This window comes from Phascolarctos cinereus, unplaced genomic scaffold (genome assembly GCF_003287225.1).
Source record: "Phascolarctos cinereus isolate Bilbo 61053 unplaced genomic scaffold, phaCin_HiC Scaffold_1;HRSCAF=81, whole genome shotgun sequence".
Classification (NCBI taxonomy): Eukaryota; Metazoa; Chordata; class Mammalia; order Diprotodontia; family Phascolarctidae; genus Phascolarctos; species Phascolarctos cinereus.
In genome coordinates, this window is record NW_027555514.1 from 149,986,939 (window position 1) to 149,999,615 (window position 12,677).

General features: G+C 34.3%; 1 protein-coding gene across 2 annotated transcripts in view; it reads right to left on the reverse strand.

The window, feature by feature from the left end:
- The window catches only part of GNAT3 (G protein subunit alpha transducin 3), a 64,969-nt gene that overhangs the window by 21,191 nt on the left and 31,101 nt on the right, over window positions 1-12,677 (reverse strand). For both annotated transcript variants that reach the window (XM_020984485.2, XM_020984484.2), the window contains one exon: window positions 3,173-3,330. In XM_020984485.2, the coding sequence (XP_020840144.1) occupies window positions 3,173-3,330 (158 nt within the window). The remainder of the gene's footprint in view (window positions 1-3,172; window positions 3,331-12,677) is intronic.

Here is a 12,677-nt window from a genome sequence, read left to right on the forward strand (position 1 = left end):
AATAGTTGATAAAGGGATTTTTCAAGTTACTCCTAGTATATAGAATGTTTTTGCAAAAAGAATTGAGAACATATGTTTCTCAGTTTAAATACAGAGTTGGCTACTTACCTGAATATGCATATGAACTAAGAAAAGTACTAGTCTGTGGAATCATGTAGTCTTTCAAAAACTAAACATACCTGTTAGAATTAAGATAATTTAAAAACTATACATGCTGGGTGGTGGAAAAATGCTTAAAGAACATATTTAAACATCTTCATTTGCATTCATGATAGAGCTTATTTGAATGTGAAAACATTTTTATTAGGCAAATTCAGAATTTGGTTGTGGATGCCTATCTTGTAAAACTGGAAAAAAAAATAGGAGTCATTCAAGAATTTGGTTCAATTGTTTTGAAAGAGTCAGTTATTTCCTATATTTTTTTTAAATGCTATTTGTAATGATGTATATTACATAGGTTACTATGGAAGAATGTGTAAGAGTCAGAAGACCTCAAATTCTAGCTTTGCTACTTGCTAACTGTGTAACTTTGGGTAGTTCACTTCTATCTGTGCCTCATCTATAAAATGAGGAGGGTTGGACTTCACCAACAATCTCTAAGATCTCATCCAGCTATAAATCTATGATACGACCACCCAATTAATTTATCACTTAATTTACAAATAGATAAGTAGTCAAAGGATATGAATACATAGTTTTCAAAGAAAGTAATACAAGCTTTTATTAACCACATGAAAAATTATAAAATAACTAATAATAAAAAAAATCCAAATTTAAACAACTGTAAGTTTCGACCTAATGCCTTTTGAATTGGCAAAGATAACAAGAGGAAAATGGCATGTGCTAATGCATTATTGGTGAAGCCATGAATTGGTTCAACTATTCTGGAAAATAATTTAGAACTAGCTTCCAAAAGTCACCAAACTTTCTAAACCTTTTGACTGAGTGATACTGGGTCACAAAACGCAAAGGTCAAGGGTCTACATCCCAAAGTAGTCAAAGACTGAAAGAACTTATCTTAAAAAAAAACACATTTATAACAGCATTTTTATTATACCAACAAGCCGAAAAAAAGGGTATTCATCAAAAGAGAAATGGTTGAATAAGTTATGGAGTATGAAGGTTAATGGAATATTATTAGAGAGTAAGAAATGCCAAATATTATAGATTTTTAAAATCCTATGAAAACTTCTATAAACTAACATAATGTAAATTGAACAGAACCAGGAGAAAAATTTGTTCAATGACCAAAAGAATTTTAAGGGAAAACTAACACTAAAAGACTGCAGAACTCTCAGTGACTAATCATAACTCCATAAGACTGATGATTTTCTACTCCTTGGCAGAGATATGCACATTCAGGCATAGTCAATGTGGCATTATATTTTTTGCTTGAATGCACTTATTTGTTACATGTAAGAGAGTAATACAACAAAAAGAAGAAAAGAAAGAAAAATGTGTTAATAAATCATTAGAAAATACCCTGCAATGAAAAGGAAGTTTGGAAGGGGATGCAGACAAACAAGGTATTTTTGTTACTGTAGTGTTAAATTTAACATAACGCAAAAACTCAAACTATATATATATATATATATATAGATAGATATATATAATGTCTGCCATTTCATACATCTTCTGTTTTTGAAATAATCACACTTGTTTCTGCTTATCAAATTCATAGTGTGTGTATGTATTTTCCACCTTCGTCCTAAACCAGAAGCCCCAACCAGCCTTTACCCAGCAGATCCCGAAGCTGAGACATCCACCCATATCCGCTACTCTATCATGCCTAGCTCTTCTCATTTTGCGAGCAATAACTCCTCATCTGCTTGGTTAAGGAGTTAACTGGCAAAGCCAATTTCCAGAGACCTCAAGACAAAATGGAAATTAAAATACCTCTTTGATTCAAAATTGTTAATGACTCCTGCCCTAAAATGATATTCATTAGTTCATGTGTACAAGGCATTTATGTATGTATTTTATTATTATTCTCCCATTTTAAGTCTTAGTGTGAACATAATTCTGTATTATGAGAAATTTTGTAGTTCTTTTAGAAAAGAAGTGATGACTAGTCAACTATTTGTTTTACCTTATTTAGGTTTCTTTAAGCATTTCTAATCCTTCCTGAGATTTACTATGTGGTAACTATGTGGTACTCTGAAATACATTATACACATACATATATTGTTTCAAATATATGTATAATGTGTGTGTGTAAATATATGTGTGTGTATGTGTGTGTGGGTGTGTTTCAAAAGTGAAGGCTTGCTCCTGACATATATAAGTACAACCAATTTATCTGATATTAGACAATGTGTTGATTTGCCAATACATATTTTAGACTTAAGGGCCAACTCAATGAAGTCAATATTTGGGTTTTGAGATATAGGAGGAAAACCTGAATTGTTTGCTTCTGCTTTGCTTTTCAGACAAGACCTTTATTCCCTCCAGTGCTCTAGGCAACTTTTTAAGATGCTAAACTGTAGAAAATGTACAACTTGAATTAACAAAGGAAAGTTTCTAAGTGTGGAGTTCCCTATATCACTGAAATCACAGTTCTAATCCTTATCTATCTCTTTACCTCTATGAACCTATGTACCTATCCATTTATCATCTATGTGATTTAATCTTTGTGGGAAGCAAGCAGTGAAAAATTCCTCCTGATGAAGACTACTACCTATCTTACAACTTGCTATCTTATAGTTACCTTGGAAACTGAGAGATTAAGTGACTTTTCAAGATCTCAGAGCTAGTATGTGTCAGAGAAATAGATGTATGTTTGCATACACACACAAGTATATACATGGAAGGTCATTTCCTTTTTTGAAAAATACTAAATATTGTGAGTGTTGAGTCCTTTAAACACTAGCATCTTGATTTTATTATGACTAGGCTATGTTGTGTATTTAACCTGGCAAATATGTATCTTTTCAAGTACAATAGCTGAATAAACAGTTGTGTGAAAACCTATCTGGTATTTATTTTTCAAGTCTGATTTATCTTATGTTGACTTTTTTTTTTTACTTCATTCCATTTGTTATCTCTTTAGTTAGGACTTTCAATGTTACAAATGCACATATAATTTTCCCTATATTATTGTTTACAAATTGGTTATACTATTTGACTTTTAACATGTTTCATTGAAAATACCTATGAGAATGAATTTACTTACTAAGCTGCTGAGTCATTGAGTTGGTATTCTGATGCTCTTTCAAAGCAGGCCTGGATTCCTGGGTCTTTCCACAGTCGTTTTATTATCTCAGCCAGTTCAGGGGTCATGGTGCCATCTTCTAAGCCACTTGCTATCATGCAGAGTTGTTTTTGGTCTGCCTAAATAGGATTTTAGTCATAAGAATGAAAATGTTTTCACTTGGAATCAAGTAATTTTTTTCTTAAAGTAGCAGGTTTTGTTTGGGGAATCTTTACCCTGTTCCTTTTAATGATAATATATCTTTTTTAAAATATCATTACTAAAACAATACTCAGTTGCCAGGATGAAACATAACTCCCGGTAGCTTGAAAGTTTTCTTATGCACCTGTACAAGCCATAATGAGTTACTAACAGAAAGTAGCATGTTTATGAATGTATTTCTCTAATTTTTTAGTAAAATACTGAGAATGACAACCATTGATTTCTATATTCCCTCTCCTCCTTGGTTTTCTAGAAAGAAACAGAATATCATACTCTTCTTAATGGATATTAAGTATGAATCCCTATAGCAAATCTCATGTTCTGATATCTTTTAAAGCAGCTATGTGATTTATCAAGAAATTAAGAATCAGACAAGTTGAAATTTGAATAAAAATGGAAGAAATAGGCAGAAGCTCTGTAATTATATTTCTTATATTATTTGCCATTTTTATTTATTTAGTTGTCTTTGGTTTATTGTGATTTCATTATTGTTAGGAACCACGAAGTAGAAACACTCATTTCTGCAATGAAGAAGCGCTTAATTCTTCATGTTATGATATGAGAGAAATCCTTGCAAGCATTGAGGATTAACATGATTTGAATAGGGTCACACAACTAGTATTTATCAGAGACTGCACTTTTATTCATGTCTTCTTGATTCCAAGACAGACTCTCAATACACTATGTTTGGCTTCCTCTCTATTTTACTTTTTTGAGTGTGATAAGGAATGGTAAAGTGAGCTCCTCTTATGCATGTGTTGTAAGTGTACAGAAAGACATTTAAATAATATTTTCCTATCCAGCAGAAGTATTATTTCCTCATATATAGAAGTGGAATTAGTTTTGATGGGAATTCAGTTAGGCAAGAGAAAAAAAATTAATATGGAAGGTGTTGCAATGTATCTTGGAGGAAACTAGAGAGAATATTAATAATATCTGACATTTTATAGCCCTCCACAAAGTGGATAACATACATTATCTCATTAGATTATCAAAACCTTGTGAAGTAGAGACTATCTTGATTTCCACTAAAAGCAAACTGAGTCTTAGGGAGCTTGATTTACATGTCTAAAGTCACAGAGCTAGTTAGTGTCAGACTCAGTTTCAGATTTCTTTATTCTAAGCCCAGAGATATTTCCACTATTCATAGCTTCCTTGTGAATTCTGTGATGACAAAATTATTTTGCCATTGTAGATAATTCCTATGAGATTTGCAGTCTTTTCTTAGAGATGGCCACTTTTCACACAAGAAAATGAGTAAGTTATTATTATGACTACGTTGCAGGTTATGTTTCATGCATTTATCTGGGGTCATGGCAATGGTCAGAATTTCATGAAAAACAGATCAGAGACCTTAATATGGTGGCCTATTTGTTTTTAGTACCATTACAATCAGTCCCTATAGCCACAACCCAACTGATCATTCACTCACCTAATTCAATTACTAAGCAGCTGAAATCTCCAGCTGGACCACCTTACTGTTGATCCATTTCTTGTATAAACAACTTTCCTTCCTGATTAGTTGAATGTGAATGAAAACTGCAAACCCTGTTGTTTTTGCTGATGGTTTTTTCATAAAACCTTTCCCTGTTAAAGTGTAATCTGGAACATTTTATGTAATGAGACAGCTGGTCACATACCCTTGAATCTAGAGTAAGAATTTTAATCGAGTAAGCCAGTTTTAGCTTTCAAAACCAAAGTTTTATTGCATTTCAAGACATGAAACCATTTCCTAAGTATGGAGAATTTGGTTGCTTATTTTAGCAAAATATAGAAAGGCATCTATTATGGAAGGATTAAGGAGCTATGGGACAGGGGGTGTGGTGGGGATAGAGGAGGCAAGATATTTTTATTTTTACATAAACTACTAGAAACAGTCATATTCTGAAAACACTAAGAAAATTCTTTCAAGAAGTTTCCCCTTATTTTGCTGTCATGTGATTAAAAAGTCATGATAGTAGAAGTTTATATGAAAAGATTTTTTTTTTTGTATCTTCCTTGGAAATTAATCCATGGGCATGGTAGTCAACTCCTAACTTGAATTGCTGCATGTGATTTGCTGCTGAAATGCTTGCTCCAAGTTAAGGAAAAAAAATGAATGTGAAAAGAGAGAACATAACATGAAAAGAAATGAGTTTTGAGACAACATAATTTAACATAGAACTAAAGAAAACTTTTTGCTAGTGAAGGCTTTGCTTATTACACTAGGTAGTCCTAGAAGGGAACAGTGGAAAGACCTCTGCATCTAAGGACAGAGGATACTTGGTACAAAACTGGTTCTGCCAATCATTCTCTCTGTGACCTTTGGCAAGTGACTTCACCTCTGGTTTTAGTTTACTCTCTATAAAATGACGCAGTTGGACTTAATATTTTTAAAGATTCCTTTCAGCTTGAAATAATCCTCTACTTTGATCCTATGCTATAATCCCATAAATGATCCCATACTTTTCCCTTATGTGTCTAAATTTTAAATTTCATACGAATTTCCCCAAGTCTACTATGTCTGGGAAAAGTACTGACCGTGAACTTATTTAGGTTGTGGGTCAGATCCTGACCCCCTGTACACAGTAATATGTGCATGTGCCTCTTCAGGGGGTGGTGGTTAAAGTGCTAGACTGATTGTCAGGATGACCTTAGTTCAAATCTCGGATCAGATGATTCCTTACTGGTAGTGAGATCCTGAGAAGATTTCTTAACTTCTCTTAGTATCAGTTTCTTCATATGTCAATCATTGGTAACAATGGTTGTGACACTTAGCTCACAGAGTTGTGAGTTTCAAATGAAGTCATGCATGTAAAGTACTTTGCCAACCTTAAAATATTACATAAGTATCAGATATTATTTCACCAAAAGATAAAAACCTACAGAATTATCACAAGATCTGCATTTTAATGGGGTTCTACTGTTACTTTTTACAATTTTATGTATCTGACAAAGAATAGAATCCCTATTAAATGATTCCCTGTGCCCCTGATCCTTGTATTGAAGCACTACTATGACAATTTGTTAATAACTAAAGGATTGTCAAAAGATCATCAATTCCAAGCTGGGAAGGAGATCATGTGGTTTAACCCTTAACTTGCCCTTAAGTCACACCAGTAGCAGAAAGCAGAGCCAAGATTTGAACCTAGGTCTTCTGAAGCCAGAACCAGCATTCTATATGATCTATAATGTCATTGTACTGTACTATCACTTGCCATATTCAAGATGCATTAAAAAGCCTGCCTCAGCTAGAGTCCGTGGCAGTTACAAAGTACCTTCCAATAACAATCCTAAGGGGCCCCTCTAGGAATTTGGGGGACTACCCAGGGAGGTGAGAAACAAAACAAAACACTTTAATAGGGGAGAACAGATTTGGATAACCTTATTTGGCTCTTCACTTCTAGAAGCTGTTTGCTTCCTCTCTGGCCCAGCCCTCGAGTTTGAGAAGAATCTTTAGCATGTCCAGGCCTTCCAGAAACCTATCCAGAATCCCAATGTACTCTATTGGGAGGTGAGACTGTGAAGGATTCAAAAGAATCTTGTTTGCCCAAGACTCCTTTGGAATGGTCAGGGATTTTAGGAGAGTCAGAAACTGCTCCTTCTATAGGAAGTTTCATGGCCTGAGAACTTGGATGAAAAGAAAGTGGTAGATTTGTTGTCCCCTAGAGATCGCTCAAAGTTCCTTCCTCCATTCCAGTACTCTCAAGTCTTTCTAGAATTGGGTCAAGTTGTTCTAGGGCATAAGGGCGGGTCAGAGAGTACTTGTATAGGGATTTAAGTAATTTACAATGGAGACTACTACTCTTATGGACCCAAAGCTTGAGTGACAGTATCAGACCAACAGGCATTCCCTGGAGGACACCAACTATGTCCATGTCATTGACCATAATATTTGATATTCAGGATAAGCAAGAACTTATTGAATACGTGAAAAATTTCTTATATTGCATCTGACATACTGTGCAATGTCCTTGATATGATTATATTCAAAATTTATGACTATTTTATCTCTTTCCTCAGTATTCCTACATATTTTTTTCTTTTGTTGTATTATATATTGTCCCTCCCTTACATGACCTTGGGCAACTTGCCAAACCTCCTAGGGCTTCAGGTAACTGTCTAAAATTATATGTTGCAGAGAATATGGAGGCCAGCCATCACGGAGGGGATTTCCTCATCTGGGACTTCCCTATACTTTTGAAATCATAGGGCTAGTTCCATCCCTTTGCCCCTCCCAATTCCTTATGACATACTTTATCCTACTTAGCAGCATGATTTTTTTCTTCCATGTTTGGATTATGAACTCTTTCAGAGCAGTATTATGGCTTATTCAGCATTGTAGTCCCATAGGACCTGCTCAAATCTTGTGCTTATAGTAGGCTCTCAATGATTTTCTGGTAACTTTAGAATGCATCAGATGACATGATGAACTTTGAGTCAGGAAGACCTAGGTTCACATCATACTTCTGACACTTACTAGGAGTGTGACCGTGGAGAAGTCATTTAGTATCTTTAACATTGCTGGACCTCAGTTTCTTCTTCTCTTAAACAGAATTAATGTTATTTTTACTACATATCTCAGAGTTTAAAGATACTCAAAGGAGACACTATATGTAAACTGAAAACTTTACAGTTTTATGCACACTTATTATTATTATTATTTATTTGGGGTTTATATTGACTGCCAAATTATATTCTTTCTTTGTTTTGGTTTTTACCCCTTCCCACAGGTGGTCTCATTTGTGGGTAGGTAGACATGAGCTATTGCCTAGAGAAAGGTTCTTAGCCAGGGAACATGAGCTTTTTTAAAATGATGTTGATGATTACATTTCAATATAACTAGTTGCCTTTGAAATCCTGTGCATTTAACAATTTTATTCTGAAAAGGGGTCCATAGATTTCGCCAGACTATTGAGGGATCCATCACACACATACACATATGTTAAGAACTTCTAGCCTAGAGATGTATAAATTAATGCAAATACACAAATTAAAAATTTTTTAAATTAATCTTTCAACCCATTAAAGCCAAATAAAAATAAATTGTTAGCTTTTTATCCTTAATGAAATCATCTGAATAAACAACAGTTTATCAGGCTGTGTGCTAACACTAATATCCAATGCCATGTGATAGATATATCTTGGCTTTGAAGTTATTTGTCTCATGTCAAGGAGTCATGTCAATACATGAAAAGGCCTGGTACTTGACAACTGGGCTGCTTTGTTCCTATTAGACTTTAAGGCTATGAATAGTGAGGCATTTGACAAAACTCTGGGTACCTAGCTGCACTTTACAAGCCACCCAACCCAACTAAATTCTAGTGATAAGATCTCTTTATATTTGATCCTGGTGGTGAAGTGCATGTCATTGTCTAAGGATCAGCATAGCATCAGTGTAGGAAGTACATATACTAATGAAATGACAGATCCTTCAAATGACAAAAAAAAAAGATGTGTTACTTCAATAATGCTGATTGCTAATGTAAAGTGTAACAGAAAATGCCAAACAGCCTTGTGCAAAGGATGATAAACACGTGAATGGGCAATAGCTACAAATGGAATGACCAATGTCTATGCTAAATGAAGACACTCAGACTTAAGTGATAATGACTCAACATAAAAGATAAGGGTCCAAATACTGAATGATCTGAAGCATTTTTTCCATTATAAAATGTGTGTATATATAATGTGTGTAAATATTAAGAAATAAACTTACTGTTAATAATTTTGATAGTGAAACATGTCAATCATGCCAGACCAGGTTATTTAAACTCTTTTACTAACAGAGAGAACATGGCATAATAAATAACTTGGAGTCAGAAAGACCTGAGTTCCAATTCTGCATAAACACTTAATAGCTGTGTTAACTTAGGCAAGTCTTAAATTCTCTGAGCCTCATTTTCCCCATCTGTAACATGGGAAAAAATAATAGCATCTATCTAGTAGGGTTAGTGTAAGGGTCAAAGGAGTATGAAAAGTGCTTTGCAAGCCTTAAAGTGCTATATGGAGGTCAATGATTGTGATGAAGAGGCAAAATGGTAGAAAAAGAACCAAAGTTGTGAAGATGTGATTTCCAGATCCCACTTCTGCCAGATCATCTACGACCCTGGACAATTTACTTAGCCTCTCAATCTTCTCTCTGTAAATTGCAAAGCAGTTGCCAGTTGACTTTAGGAGAGGGAGTTCCCTATGCCATAGTTTCATAGTTTTAGAGCTGGAAGACACCTCAGACATCATGTAGTCTAAACCTGTTCATTTTACACAAGGAAATCAAAGCTAGAAAAGTTAAGCGACTTACCCAAGGACACTTGGGTAATAGCTAACTAGCTAGCATTTATATATGACTTTAAGGTTCACAAAGTGCTCTACAAATATCTCATTTGATCCTTTCAACAACTCTAAGAAGTAGGTGCATGTTTTACAGATGAGGAAACTAAGAATGAGAGATTTAATGATTTGCTTGGGGCCACAGAGGAAATGCTCATCTGAGGCAGAATTTGAACTCCGGTCTTTCTGACTCCATATCCAGCTGGATGAACAGTACCTCCATTTTGACAGAGACAGAATTTGAACTGATATCCTCTGTGACTCCAAATCCAGTTCTACTTTTTCCATGCTACCCTGCTACCTCACCAATGAAATCTCAGGTCTGGACCCCAAACAAATACTTTTTATTAAATTAGAGGTGATTAACCTCAATTTGTTCGTGTTTCATATGGGGACAATAATACTTATTCTGCATAAACTAGAAGGTTATTGTAAGGAAAAGGTTAGGTAAACTTTACAGCTATGTATAAATGCAAATTGTTCTTAACCTTTCTGACTCTCATTTTTCTCTTTTGCAAAATATATGAGTTAATTTTTGTAGACAGCTCTTTATTTTTTTTTCATTCTGTAAGTTAAATTTCCAGATTACAAGAAAAAAAAATTAAGTACTTAGACACATAAAATACATGATCCACAGAAACATTCCTGGTCTGAACCACAGAAAAACCTAGATGGAGGCCAATTTTAGTCATGACATTTTTTTTTTTAGCATGACTGTGCTAGGCAGTTCACACTATGAATTTACAAATGTATTCCTTTGACTCTGGGACTTGATAGTCTGGAATAAGTTGCAGTTATGTGAATGGATATAGCATTTGTCCAGTCAATTGAACAAAGCTTTACTAATGCATGAATTAAGTAAGGAAATGTGTGGCATCTGTGTAGACAAGCAATCATTTAGATGCATATTGAGCAAGTGTATGAAGTCATGTGAGTTGCATTTGTAATATGTGAGGTGAGAGGGAAGGGAAGAAAAAAAGGAAAAAAAAAGAAATTTATATGCCAACTTTCCTGTATATTGAAAAGAAATAGCAAGTTGTACATAATTGATTTGCAGTTTCATCTACAATCACCTTTTTTTATTATACTATATTATGAAAATGCTTATTTTATTCCACAAATTAAAAATAAAATAAAGTCCCTAAAAATAAAGGAGCAAATAAAATTTTAAAAAAATATGTAGTAGGCAAAGGAGATTATTATTGTTTTGTCTTCTAAACAGTCCCATGAAAAGACTATCTAGTCATGTATTAGATATTTCTGAATGAATTTCAGTTTCTCCCATATGAGTTTCCCATAACATTTCTTTTGAAGGATGCTACAAATGTGCCTCCTCTATTTAGTTTGCTATTGTATTTAATTTTTATTTTATATTAACTCCACTAACAGGAATGCTGAAATAAGCATTGGGAGAAGATACTTTTATGGTCCTCTGAGGCGGGATTCTTTATTTCTGGATAAGGATGTATATGCCAAGACTTTTGCCTTGGCCCTCGTATCTTTTCTAGGATCTCCCTTAGTGATTTCAATCAGTGTTTGAATTATGCTACTGCTACTTAATACCTGTGTGACCTTGGGTAAATCACTAAACAGACTTTGGTCTGTTTTCTTATCTGCAAAATGAAGGGGTTGGATTAGATGACTTCTCAGGTTCTTCCTAGCTTAAGATCTATGATCTTATAATCCTATAGCGTATGATCCTATGCTGTAACTGAGTGAACTCTTATATTTCTGTCATTTATCTTATCAAAGCTTTTTTGGGGAGGAGGAATGGGGGTGAGTATAGGTTGAGAGGTAACTTGGCATAGTAGATAGAGAGACAGAATTAAAATCAGGAATCATCAGGTTCAATTACTACTTCTGACATAGACTAGCTATGTCACCCTGGAGAAGTTACTTAACTTCTAACCGTCCCAGGCAACTTTAATATTATTAGATGCAGAAAAGTTGCCAGTCTACATTGTTTGAAGGAGTTTCTTCAGTGGGAGTTCTCTATACAAAGGACATAAGTCCAGTCCAAACAAACAAACAAACAAACAAAAAAACAATGGTACTAATGATAGCATATGATTGCCAGCATGAAAACTACTATATCTTATATGTCTTCTATTACTGAATTTGTGCAAGGTAGCAGAGTTGTGAGTAATGGGTTAGCTTTAGAGTCAGAAAGAACTGAGTTTAAGTTCTGTTTCTGACAAATGCTAGATGTAATGACCATAGGCAAATTTGTAGCAAGAAGACATGAGTGCGAATCCTGGCTTTTCCAATTACTTTTAGCATTATCTTGGATAATACATGTTATCTCTATGGGTCTCTTTTTTACCCATGAAGTCAGAGGGTTAAACCAAATAACATCTGAAGCCCTTTCCATCCCTATAATTTCTGTTTTTCAAAAAAATTGGCTACCTTGCAAATTGGATTTTAATAAAACTTTAAATACTTTATATCTGTGAAGTCCCAATACTCTAATAGATCTAGTGGATCAATGGAGCTATTCACTTCAATGATGCAGATTGTAACATCCCTTCTCATTGTATTGCCCTTATCCATATTCTCCTATAAATCATTTGTAAGAGAATGGGTCTACTAAATATACTGGAGTCATTTAAGTATTTTAATTTTCTGTGTGTACTAGTACAACACATAGTCTGTCCATTTGCTTCCTTTCACTCTAGCCACCTGATATTTTCCAATCATAAGGCAGAGTGTACAGTATCTGACACATAGCAGGCACTTAAGGAGCACTTATTGAACAAATGAATGGATTTCCTTCATAGTTCTTTGTAATGTTTCAACCTAAGAAATAGATTATAAAATTCTTTCTTTAAAAAAAAATGTGTGCATGTATTTGATGGAAATAGGGGGAGGTATTGTTTGAATATTAAATTTAATCCATAGACACCTTAGCTATAAAAGGATTTGTGGCCTACATAGAAGCATATTGGAGATTTGGGGT